General features: G+C 41.3%; 2 protein-coding genes across 8 annotated transcripts in view; one reads left to right on the plus strand and one right to left on the minus strand.

Moving 5' to 3' along the window:
* Positions 1–5,082, plus strand: part of HPGDS (hematopoietic prostaglandin D synthase) — a 52,620-nt gene extending 47,538 nt beyond the window's left edge. For 2 of the 4 annotated variants that reach the window (XM_089302621.1, XM_089302620.1), the window contains one exon: positions 2,546–4,130. In XM_089302621.1, coding sequence (XP_089158747.1) covers positions 2,546–2,710 — 165 coding nt within the window. In that variant the 3' untranslated portion in view covers positions 2,711–4,130. Of the gene's footprint in view, positions 1–2,545 lie in introns of all 4 variants that reach the window. The other 2 variants (XM_070047860.2, XM_017347270.4) reach the window with 2 other exon arrangements.
* Positions 5,083–10,681: 5,599 nt separating this feature from the next.
* SMARCAD1 (SNF2 related chromatin remodeling ATPase with DExD box 1) overlaps positions 10,682–13,411 on the minus strand; it is an 80,978-nt gene continuing 78,248 nt past the window's right edge. For all 4 annotated transcript variants that reach the window (XM_089302623.1, XM_008267592.5, XM_008267591.5 and 1 more), the window contains one exon: positions 10,682–12,635. In XM_089302623.1, coding sequence (XP_089158749.1) covers positions 12,574–12,635 — 62 coding nt within the window. In that variant the 3' untranslated portion in view covers positions 10,682–12,573. The remainder of the gene's footprint in view (positions 12,636–13,411) is intronic.

A 13,411-nucleotide genomic window follows, 5' to 3' on the forward strand; every position in this document is an offset into this window, starting at 1 on the left:
CCTGAGCACCTCCAGAAACCACACTGAAGTACGGAGAGGAGCACGGGCTTCTTGTAGAAATGGCTTGTTCTCAACTGAGCCCCGGAAATATAAAAGATCGGCCGGGAATACCTTGTCATACTAGAAGTAAAACACATTGCCCGAACTGGAGTTGTATCAAAAGGACTCAGAAGTCCAGTTTTGCTAAATTTCCTTTGGGCAAAGGTGGGACAATTCAAGTTTCCATGAGAACGTTAACCACAATGGGTTGAATGAATGAGGAGCAGAGGTTATCACAACCACCATCAGGCTTACACACACACACAGACACATGCACACACACACAATCACAGAACACAGCTCCATTGCTTACTTTTACAGCATGCTATGGAGCCACATAATTATTCTGTTAAAAACAAGAAGGCTGAGTGTTGTTCAGAAGGTTGGGCTGCTGCTTGGGATGCTTGCATCCCATATCAGAGTTCCTAGTTCAAGTTAAACTGCTGTGCACTTTCAATCCCGCTCCCTGTTACTGTGCACTTGGCGAGGCAACAGATGGGGCTCAAGGACTTGGGTCCCTGCCACCTATGTGGGACACCCAGATGGAGTTTGCTACTCCTGGCTTCAACCTGAGCCCGTCCATCTGGGGAATGAACGAGCAGATGAAAGTTTTCATTGTATGCGTAACTCTGCCCTTCAAAACAAGTAAACCATAAAAACTCTTTTTAAAAGGTGGAAGGTTTGGGGCGATTATCCTGCCTTTCCTATGCTAATTTTACCTCAAGGTGACAAAAACTGTTGGGCCAAAGTTTCTTTTCATAAAAGTATTCCAGTTAATAAACAGGAAGAAAAGATAGAAATAAATTATTATAATTTTCCAACCCCTGAAGAATGAATGGGCCTAGGTATTAGCCACCTATAATTGCTAATATCACAAAAAAACCTGGGACAGCCAGATGCCAAGGGCCTCCTGAGAGAAGACTTGCTGAAGCAGCACAGAGAAATCTGACCTGGGTGCAGAGGAAGGCAGCAGGTGCCCCTGCCTCCCAGGGGGCCGCACACAGAGGGCTCTTACCTGCACTCTCTGTCTCTGTCTTCCCTGTCCAGGGCTTGGCGAAGAAGAAGGAATCTTCCACATCTCTCTTTTCAGCCTTCAGCCTTGTCACACAGCCCTTCACTTCTCCCCATGGGCTTCTCTCACAGCCCTTCCTATACTGTTCCTTTTTCCTACCTTACTGATTCAAACATTTCTAAGGACTCACCCTTTGCTTGTTGGTTTCCCATGAAAATGCTTTTAGATGATCTCTTGGTCCCCTCTTGGAGCGCTCGCCCCTGCCTCAGGGTGCTTTGAACACCCTGGTGTTTGTTCCTGAGACGCAAGGGACATTCCCACCTCCGGGCCTTTGCACTTGCTCTTCCCTCTCTGGCCTGCTTATCCGTAGACTGCGGCACGTCTGGAGCCTTCTGATTCTTCCATGCTTGGTTCCCGTGTCACCTGTTAAAGGGCTTCCCTGACCACCTGCTAGTCCACCGTCACTTGGCATATATGCTTGACTTCTTCTTTCTGAAGTAAAAGCCTTGGCAGAGAAGGGCTCGCGTCCCCCCTTGCTCTCTATCCAGTCCTCAGCACGCAGGCTCCTGCATGGCACACAGTAGGAATTCCATCAATACTTGTTGGCTGAACTGCGAACCCGCTGACTGACAGCCTCTCTTGGCTGACAGATGTTTAGTAAGTAAACTCATGAAACTCCAGCAATGGGCTTTTACTAAAATCCATGCAAAAATAAAAAGAGGCTGGCATTTGGCCTGGCTGTGAAGAGGCCCACTTCCCACGCTGGAGCACCTGAGTTTCACTCCCAGCTCTGCCTCCCAATTCCAGTTTCCTGCTAATGCAGACTTGGGGAGGCTGCAGGTGATGGCTCAACTAGTAGACTTCTGCCACTCACATAGGAGACCTGGACTGAGCTTTCTTCTCCTGGCTTTGGCCTCATGGCTGTTGGAGGTATTTGGGGGAGTGGAATAGTGGATCGGAGCTCTGTCTCTTGAATAAATAAGAAGAAAATTCCATGAGTGAAATATATGTAAAATGTATTACACAGAGAGGTGGAGACTGGACCAGGTTACAAGAGTACAGACCATAGGATCTCATGCTAGGAATGCATCCGTGTTTAAAAATACCTTATACACTAAGCTCCTGCCATCGGATCAGCGCGGTGCGCCGGCCGCAGCGCTCCGGCCGCGGCGGCCATTGGAGGGTGAACCAACGGCAAAGGAAGACCTTTCTCTCTGTCTCTCTCTCTCACTGTCCACTCTGCCTGTCAAAAAAATAAATAAAAAATAAAAATAAAAAAAAATACCTTATACACTAAGCTGTTAATAGTAAGCTTCGGGTTTGCGGAGCATGGTGTTACTTGTACTTTTCAAATTTCTATCATACACATTTTCTACTTGTGCAATAACATTGGGAATTGAGAAGAAATGACCTGTTAAAGAAATTTAATTTTGAAATGGTGATAAAGTTATATTTTTTCTATTAAAAATATTTTTTTAATCTCCTTTAAACTAGGTAACTTGGGCAGATTTCTACTGGGATATTTGCAGTACCACACTTTTGGCCTTGAAATCTGACTTGCTGGATGTTCATCCCAGATTGGTAACTTTACAGAAGAAAGTCCAAGCTCTTCCCGCCATTGCTAACTGGATACAACAGAGGCCCCAGACCAGACTCTAGGTGGTTCAGGCTGCCTCCGTGTTGTTCTTCCCAGCATTCCTCGTGTCAGATAAGACAGCTCTATCAGCTCACTAAAGAATCCACAATCCCTTCCTCCTCCAAGGCTTTAACTTCTTCCATGCCATTTTCTGCTTAAAAAAAAATGCATTTAGTGGAGTCCCCGCCTGCAGTGCTGGCATCTCATATGGGTGCTGGATCGAGTCCCGGCTGCTCCACTGCTGTGGCCTAGGAAAGCAGGAGAAGATGGCCCAAGTCCTTGGGCCCCTGCACCCAAATGGGAGACCAGGAAGAAGCACCCGGCTCCTGGCTTTGGATCAGTGCAGTTCCAGCCATTGTGGTCATCTGGGGAGTGACCCAGCAGATGGAAGACTTTCACTCTCTCTCTCTCTCTCTTTCTCTCTCTCTCTGCCTCTCTGTAACTCTTTCAAATAGGTGGATAAATTTTCAAAAGAAAAGAAAAGAGAGAAAGAAAGCCTAGTTTACCAGAAAAAAAATGCACTTAGTTTCTATAATATTTTTTCAGAATAGCTTCCTATCATTTATCATTGAGGAGAAATGGTGGCTTTCAACACAGAAAGACTTGACTTTCCACTGATTCTAATAAGCATGAATTTCAGTCACAATAGTTTAGCTCCTCCCCCATCACAAAATGGTTGAGACCAGTTCCACAGAATGTTAACCATAATTTTATGAAATGCGAACTTTCCTGCTAGCACTGCAGGCCACAGATTATTATGTAAACAAGGGATGCACATCATGGTCAGTGACCAGTCATGACACTTCCTTCAAAGACACTGATTGGTCACGGAACTTCTGTCATTCACACAGAGACTGCAAAGTGTGTAGTAGTACTGCCTGCTTGTTTCCCAGGGGTGTACCAAGTTGACATTTTATAAAAAATGAAAGTCAAAAGGGAATTCATCAACAAAGAAGAAAATGTGCTGTGGGGGGTGGAGCCACCACCTGCAGGGCTTGCACCCATATGGAGGCCAGTTCAAGTCCCAGCTTCTCCTCTTCTGATCCAGCTCCCTCCTGATGTGCTGGAACAGCAACAGAGGATGACCCAAGTTCTTAAGCTCATGCACCCACATTTGAAGAAGCCCCAGGCTCTTGACTCCAGCCTGGTACAGTCCTGGCCATTGTAGGCATTTGGAGAGTGAACCAGCAGATGGAAATTCTTCGTAACTCATTTCAAATAACATTTTTTTAAAAAAGTGCACAAAACAACAAAAAGTGATAATGCTGGGATGATATTCAAATTGAACGTAAAAGGGGTTACAGAAAAAAAACCTAGGGATGGAATTGTGCATTGGAATGTTTGTGCATTGGAAGAATGAATGTCATCAAAATGTCCATACTACTGAAAGTCATTTACAGATTCAATGTGATCCCAATCAAAATACAAACAACATTCTTCTCAGATCTAGAAAAATCCATGCTAAAGTTCACATGGAAACACAGGAGACCCCAAATAGCTAAAGCAATCTTATACAACAAAAACAAAGCCAGAGGCATCACAATACCAGATTTCAAGGCATACTATAGGGCAGTTATCTTCAAACAGTCTGGTACTGGCACAAAAATAGACATGTAGACTAATGGAACAGAATAGAAACTCCAGAAATCAATCCACAAATCTACAACCAGCTAATCTTTGACAATGGCGCTAAAATCAATCCCTGGAGCAGGGACAGTCCTTAAGCAAATAGTGCTGGGAAAATTTGATCTCCACATGCAGAAGTATGAAGGAAGACCCCTACTATACACCTTACACAAAAATCAACTCAAAATGGATCAAAGGTCTAAATCTATGACCTGATACCACCAAATTATTAGAGGAGAACATTGGGGAAACTCTGCAAGCATTGGCATAGGCAAAGACTTCTTGCAAAAGACCCTGGAAGCACAGGCCACCAAAGCCAAAATAGACAAATGGGATTACATGAGGTTGGGAAACTTCTGCATTACAAAAGATACACTCAACAAAGTCAAGAGGCAACTGATAGAATGGGAGAAATTGGCCAGCACTGCGGCTCAATAGGCTAATCCTCCACCTAGCGGCGCCGGCACACGGGGTTCTAGTCCCGGTCAGGGTGCCAGATTCTTTCCCGGTTGCCCCTCTTCCAGGCCAGCTCTCTTCTGTGGCCCAGGAAGGCAGAGGAGGATGGCCCAAGTGCTTGGGCCCTGCACCTGCATGGGAGACCAGGAGAAGCACCTGGCTCCGGGCTTTGGATCAGTATGGTGCGCCGGCCGCAGCGCACCGGCCACAGCGCGCCGGCCGCGGCGGCCATTGGAGGGTGAACCAACAGCAAAAGGAAGACTGTTCTCTCTGTCTCTCTCTCTCACTATGCACTTTGTCAAAAAAAAAAAAATTATCTGTAAACTATGAAACTATGCAACTGATAAATGATTAATATCCAGAATCTATCAAGAGCTCAAGGAATTCAAAAACAATGAAACAAACAATCCAGTTGAGAAATGGGCAAAGGACTTGAACAGGCATTTTTCCAAAGAAGAAATTCAAATGTCCAAGAAATATATGAAAAATGCTCAGGATCACAAGCCATCAGGGAAATGCAAATCAAAACCACAATGAGGGGGCTGGCACTGTGGAACGGTGGGTTAAAGCTCTGGCTTGAAGTGCTGACATCCCATATGGGCGCCAGTTCTAGTCATGGTTGCTCTTCTTCCAGTCCAGCTCTCTGCTGTGGCCTGGGATAGCAGTGGAAGATGGCGCAAGTCCTTGGGACTCTGCACTTACGTGGGAGACCCGGAAGAAGCTCCTGGCCCCTGGCTTTGGATTCGTGCATCCCTGGCCATTTCGGCCATCTGGGGAGTGAACCAGCGAATGCAAGACCCCTCTCTCTGTCTCTACCTCTCTTAGTATCTCTGTCTTTCAAATAAATAAAATAAATCTTAAAAAAAAAACAAAACACAATGAGGTTTCACCTTTCCCTACTTAGAATGGCTTTCATACAGAAATCAACAGACAACAAATGCTGGTGAGGATGTGAGGATGTGAAGTAAAATGTACCCTAATCCACTGTTGGTGAGAATGTAAACTAGTGTAGCCATTGTGGAAGACAGTGAAAATAGATCTACCATATCACCTAGCAATCCCACCCCTGGGAATTTACCCAAGGGAAATGAAATCAGCATATGAAAGAGTGATTTGTACCCCTACATTGATTGCAGCTCAATTCACAATAGCTAAGATATGGAATCAACCCAGATGCCCATCAACTGATGACTGGAAAATGAAATTATGGTATGTATACACTATGGAATATTCTTCAGTCATAAAAAAGAATGAAATCCTGTCTTTTGCAACAAAATGGATACAACTGAAAACCATTATACTTAGTGAAATATGCCAGTCCTCCCAAAATATCATGTTTTCCCTGATCTGCAGTAACTAACAGAGTACCAAAAATGTAATATATGGGAGTGAATTGACATTTTAAGATTCAATGATTGTTTGTAGTCCTTGTCTCTATTCTTGAGGATCAGTGTAGCTTTTCTTCATATTATTTGTTGAACTCTTTATTTAGTGTAGGGTTAACCTGAGTATAAAGTAAACTGGAAGTAGATCATTGTAAAAATTAGGAGAGGAAACAAGAGAGGAAGGAGGAGGAAGGGTGGGAACTTGGGCAGAAGGGAGGTTAGTGTTGGAAGTATCCCTATGTTACCAAATCTGTATATATATGAAATATAGGAAATTTGTATACCTTAAATAAAATTTCAAAAAGACTAAACACAGAGCTTCAGCTGTCTCCAGTGTTGTTGTTCACAGGGAAAAAGTTAGAAGTTTTAAGAAAATCTGTTCCAATTCCAATAATACACTGGTGTCTTTTTGAAATGTATATCGTTTTGCTGTAAGGGATCTGTGCTTGAAAAGAAGGGTCACATGATATTATGATACATACTTTCTGGTACTTATGCATGGTTTCTGGCTCCTAACACTCTCCCCAAGTCAGGCCATAGAAATTAGAATTTCTCTTTGCCATGGCATTCATAGAATCTACAATCTCCCCCTGCCTTTAGCTGGCAATAAAAACATTCGCTCTTCTACAAAACAACAACAACAACAAAAAACAAACAAAACAAAGAATTGTGTCCACACAAAAATGTACACATGGATATTTAGAGCAGTCTTATTTGCAACTGCCCAAACTTGGAAGCTATGAGGTCCTTCAGTGAGTGGATGGATAAACAAACTTTAGTACCTACACACAATGCAATGTTGTTTTTCAGTGCTAAAAATGATCCATCAAACTATGAAAATACTTAAAGGATGAAGCTTACATCCATATTACTAAGTGATAAAACTGTATTAGTCAGCTCTTCATTACTACAACAAAATAACTAAGACAAGCTACTTGTGAAGGAAGGAGGTTTATTCTAGCTCATTGTTTTGGAGAGTCACAGTCCAAGATCCAGTGGCCTTGGGGCCAGTGCTGTGGCTTAATAGGCTAAGCCTCTGCCTGTGGCACCAGTTCGTGTCCCAGCTGCTCCTCATCCCATCCAGCTCCCTGCTAATGTACCTGGGAAGCAGTGGAAGACGGCCCAAGCGCTGGGGCTCCCACTCTGTGTGGGAGACCTGGAGGCAGTTCCTGACTCTTGGCTCCTGGCTTTGGATCAGCTTAGTTCTGGGCGTAGTTATTTGGGGATTGAGCTAGTGGATGCAAGACCTTTATCTATGTCTCTCTCTGTCTGTCTGTAACTCTACCTTTCAAATAATTTTTTTTTTTTTGACAGGCAGAGTGGACAGTGAGAGACAAAGGTCTTCCTTTGCCATTGGTTCACCCCTCAATGGCCGCTGCGGCCAGCACACTGTGGCCAGTGCACCACGCTGATCTGTAGCCAGGAGCCAGGCGCCTCTCCTGGTCTCCCAAGCGGGTGCAGGGCCCAAGCACTTGGGCCATCCTCCACTGCACTCCTGGGCCACAGCAGAGAGCTGGCCTGGAAGAAGAGCAACTGGGACAGAATCCTGTGCCCCAGCTGGGACTAGAACCCGGTGTGCTGGCGCCGCAGACAGAGGATTAACCTATTGAGCTGCGGTGCCGGCCTCAAATAAATTCTTAAAAAAAAAAAAAATCCAGTGGCCTGTTTTGGCATCTTATGATGGAGTTCTTCCTGGCAGAGTCCTCACGCAGCACAGAACAGCACACAGCAAGGAACAGGTGTGTGTGTGTGTGTGTGTGTGTGTGTGTATTTGTATGCACGTGTGTTTGTAAGTCATCCTCATTCAGTCATGTGGCTTCCACCCTAATAATCTAATCCAATCTAATCACTTCCCAAAGGCCTGACCTCTAAATGCCAGTTATGAATACATTCCCACCCCCTTACTTATGATTACTGTCAGACTTTGGAGACAAGCCTTTACCAAATGGGCTTTGTGAGGACATGCAAACCACTATCCAAACCAGAAGCCAATCTGAAAAGGCTTCATTCTGTATGGCTCCAACTCTATGGTATTCTGAGGAAAGCAAAACTATGGAGATAGGAAAAAGATCTGTGGTTCAAGATTAGGTGGGGAGAAAAAGATAAACAGGCAGTGAACAGAAAGCTTTGGGACAGTGAAATTATTCTGTGATACTATAATGGTGGCTACATGTCATTATATTTTTGCTAAAACCCATGCAGTGATCACGTGTCAAAGAATGGTCATGAATTTTTAATGCATGTACCATTTTGATGTTGATAGTGGGTGAATCTGTGCATGTGTAGGGAGGGGAATGTGGGAACTCTGGTTCTTTCTGTTCAATTTTGACATGAACCTTAAGCTACTCTAAAATTAGTCTATGGAGGGGCTGGCACCGTGGTGTAGGTTAATCCTCTGCCTGAGGCAATAGCATCTCTTACCCTCGCTGGCTCTAGTCCTGGCTGCTCCTCTTCCAATCCAGCTCTCTGCTATGGCCTGGGAGAGCAGTAGAAAATGGCCCAAGTCCTTGGGCCCCTTCACACACATGGGAGACTGGGAAGAGGCACCTGGCTCATGGCTTCGGATAGGCACAGCTCCAGCCATTGCGGCCATATGAGGAGTGAACCAACAGAAGGAAGACCTTTCTCTGTCTCTCCCTCTCACTGTCTGTAACTCTACCTCTCAAATAAAGAAAATCTTAAAAAAAAATAAATATATGGATGAAGACAAGACATAACATTGAAAGTACAATGAATGTTGGAAGCTGATTCAAATTTAGGGAGTATGACAATTTGCCAAGGAAATATGATTTCTTATAAGTTATACAAGGAGGTAGTACTTTTCAAACTACTCTTGATAATTATTTTATAAAAATAAAACTAATTCTCAGTGCTTCCTTTAGTGTATCAAATTAATTTTACAATTTAAAAACCTACTTATACATTCATAACCAACAATGTTTTTAAAATGTGAACAAAATTTTTATAGCATGGATAATAATAGTTTTTCCAATGTTTATTGTTTTGCACAATTTTAACTTCAGTCACATTTTTAGTTCTACAGCACTGTGGAAAACAAGGACTGAGAGTGCAAACAAGCCATCTAAACAGAACCTTACAAATAATAGATCCCCCAGAAACCCATTATAAACTACATTAAACATCAAAGCTTAGCTTAATATTGGAAATAGTTTGCTCCATGTCATATCATAGATGGAAACAGACTAGAGAAAGATGGCTTTATGCTTGCAGAGGAAAGAGAACATAAGAGTTCAGAAGCCAGCTAGGTATGAATTTACTTAAGGTTCTCCTTTCCACCCAAAGATACCCTATGCAATTAGGGAAAAAAATATTTTATATAAGTTGCTAAGGATTACATTTTGAAAACAAAGTGTATTTCACAAGTAGCTTCACTCTTTGGATCAAATTTCCTTTCCCTTAGTGCTGCTAATAAATGTAAATGATAGGGTGAGCCTTGTGATGCAACAGGTTAAGCTGCTGCTTGCAACGCCCACACCCATATAAGTAGCAGTTTGAGTCCTGGCTACTTTACTTCTGATCCAGCTCCCTGCTAATGTGCCTGGGAAGGCAGTAGAGGACGGGCCAGGTACTTGGGCCCCTGTCATACACCTAAGAGACCCGGATGGAGTTCCTGGCTCCTGGTTTGCTCTCACCCAGCCCTGACTGCTCTGGGCATTTGAAAGGGAGCCAGTGGATGGAAGATCTCTCCACCTCTTTCTTTCAAATAAATTAAGTACCTTTAAGAGTAAACAACAAAAGTCAATCAATCTCATTTTCAATCCCTTCATTATGTAATCAAGGCAGTCTGAAGAAAAAAATGCTAATGAAAGAAATTCCAATAGTATTCTAGATAACACAGGTAAGTAACCTTTCTTCCTCTTCCTATGGCTACTTTCTTCCACATTACTACATTCTACTTGTTAATTAGCAGAAAACTTAAGTAAATGTGATGAATACAATGTGTATGCAAAATTATGAAAACTCAGGATAATCCTACATACTTTTAGAAATCATAATTCAAATATAAGATGCAACCACAGCAAATTTCATGAAGAATGTCTAGCACTAAACAATATAATCCATTATCCCATTCTGTACCCGAATTAAATGTCCCCTTGCTCAGAAAGACAAAGGGTGAATCAGGGCAAAAGTTAAACTGTGTATTATATTTATATTCAGAAAGGAAAAACATCTTGGGGAGAATAATTAGAAGAATCAATTCGTTTATTCTATTGACTGCTTAAGATTCAGGCATAAGGTTACACAGAAACCCAGTATTTTGACACTTTTTATCTCATGTTTCAGCTAAATATCTACTGTAATAAGCTACAAGTGTATGGCATCCCAGTTATGAAAAAGCCTCTAAGGCATATATTCTACCCTTATGTGATTTGCATTAAATTGAAAAAAAAAAAACACATTTGCAGTTGGTAAAGACATTACTGCAACATGTGGTCTCATTTATTCTTTGCTGATAATGGATGAAGACATTCACGGACATTGGGCCAATGAAAGAACGAATTAAACTGGTAATAAATTCCAATTTATTGACCGACATAATATTAAGCGCATAAGATGATCTCATTTGTGCTCAATATTATATATTTTAAAGGGAAGGGGGGGAGAGGGTTAGAAACTGTTAAAAAGGTTGTGAAAATACAACTTATGATCACAAATATTTTTATTAAGCCCAAGACACAATAGAGCATTACAGGAAGAACCCAACTACATTTCATTAGAGATAATAATGCAAATATAACAACAACAACACTAACAACAAAAGAAACAGCCTATCACTGAAAATACATTGATACAGAAAAGTTATGAGAAATCCATGAGATTTTTAAAAGGTAATATTCCCAACAATTTGACTATGTGACTTGGGTATGGTAATGCAAGAGGTAGTATTAACATTTGCAGTTTCTTTTAGCCCTGTAACACTAAAGCATATTCAGTGTGTTCAATATAGCTTTAAGGTTGAGTAAGTCTAATGAGTCATGAGTTTGTAAGAGTTTGTAATATCTAAAGAATCACATTAAAAGTTTTGTTCATCTTCTAAGTCCGAAGGGTTATATTACCTAGCATCTTAGCAAGTTAGGATGCCTTGGAAAGTGTGATCTCCAATAATTAACAAGTCTCTGATTTATAAATAAGTTTATTTATAATGATATTTACAAAATAAAAACAAAACACATGAAACTCACAAGTTATACAAAGAAACGGATGTATAATAAAAACAGCATTATGGACTGACAGGCAAAATTTTAAAGAAAGATTTAATAAAGAGTTAAATATCAAATAGACAACTTCTAAATTTCACTATGTCACCCACACTGAATTGGAATTCAACAATGGCTCTCTCTTCAGACGGTCCTGTACTGGAAATTCTGGAAACCGGTAAATTATATTTTGATAAGAGTTTAAAGTTAATGACCTATTTCCATGCAGTACCTAATGCTGCCTTAACATGAAGTCACATCCAGTCTGCTTTGACGTGAAATAGCTTTAAGTCAATCTGTTCTGCCAGGTTAGAAAAAATGTCACCAACATTTCGCTGATATATGGGATGTGGCAGGAAGAAACTGGTATTTAGAGAGGAAGAGAACTGGAGCAGAAGTGACTGGGCAACAATTTAAGAGAAGCAAAAGCCAGGAGAGGGAAGTCAATGAAAACATGCACGAGAGGCAGATTAAGAAGCACAATTAGTGCAGTTGGGAAATGAACAGAAAGAATTAATCCATGAAGCAGGATGAGGGCTTCTTTAGTTACTACTCACTGGAAAACAACTTAGTGCCTAGCCAAACAAATTTGTTTTAACATAAGTACTTGAGAGGACCTGGGGGATGTTAGTGTATGGAATGCCACCTTTAAATTCAGGATGAGTTCTTGTTGACATTGGTGAACATCTGCTTCAAATAGCAATAAAATGAAAGCTATATTATCTATACAGCTGCATTCTTTAAACCAACATAATAAAAAAAAACTTCAAATGAGACAAGCAAAAACAAGACATAAGCATTGTCAAATAAGGCACATGTAAAAATCTACACACATTATCCAGTGAAAGACAATATATATATATTTGGAGGTAGAAATAATTACAAAAATACTGACATTTCTAAAGCATTAGCATATTTGTTACAAACAATCACCAACTAATCCCCATTCAGAAAACTGCTTTGTAAAATGATTATTCAACATCTTCAGGACTACATATTTGTGGCTTTTTACGAAATCTCATGTGTGAGCATCTGGAGAGTTCAGTTAGTGGCAAAAAAGTTGTCCATACTATGAGAAATGCAATATGGAAATTATAAAAAGGTATAAATGTTCATAAACCCCATGGTCATCATAATGTAAATGTCCTTGAGTGCACCAAGTTGATATTTCCTTATCACTTAGGAATCTGCAGTTCTGATTCACAGGCCCATTGATGTTTTTAGTAATGTGGCTATATCTGCTGGCATACTCCCTTCATCACCTGCAGGTCAGAAAAGTGTGTTAGAAGATTGATTAAAAATATCTTAATTGTTGTAATACACATCATCTTTCTTTTTTTTTTCTTTCTTTGGTGAATCCCTATTCATGTTTTCAAGGCCCAGCTTGGTTCAGCATCACCTTGTTGAAAACTTTCCCTTAATCCCAACAAACATCAGGGTTACTTCCTCTGTACTCTTACTCATATTGCCAGCACTACAACCTTAAGTTATGGTGCTGGCTTTACATAGAAATAGATTTATACAGAAACATAGATACAGATACTTTAGACCATATTGAATTCATTCAGCACATGGTATTTACTTCCATTTGCAAAATAAAAGAAAAACATCTTTCAAACTGAGTAGGGAAAAAAAAAAGACATCAAAGCTGCCAAATCCCCAGACCCCAAATTTTAATATTCTTGAATTTATTTAAAGTTAAAAGGTTTGGGCTGGTGTTGTGGCGTGGTGGGTTAAGCTGCCGCCTGAGACACTGGCATCCCATATGGGCAGCGGTTCATGTCCTGGCTGCTCCACTTCCTATCCCACTCACTGCTATTGGCCCAAGAAAACCAGTGGAAGATGGCCCAAGTGTTTGGACCCCTGCCACCCACATGGGAGACCCGGATGAAATTCCAGGCTCCTGGATTGAGCCTGGCTCAGCCCTTGGCTTTGAAATAAATAAATACATCCTTTAAAAAAAATAAAAATATAAGGTTAAAAAAAGCTATAAAAGACATGAAGTAGAAACTAGGAAAAATCCAGGCATGGGCAATAT

Source organism: Oryctolagus cuniculus, chromosome 8 (assembly GCF_051225735.1).
Source record: "Oryctolagus cuniculus isolate XC-2025 breed Fujian yellow rabbit chromosome 8, ASM5122573v1, whole genome shotgun sequence".
Classification (NCBI taxonomy): domain Eukaryota; kingdom Metazoa; phylum Chordata; class Mammalia; order Lagomorpha; family Leporidae; genus Oryctolagus; species Oryctolagus cuniculus.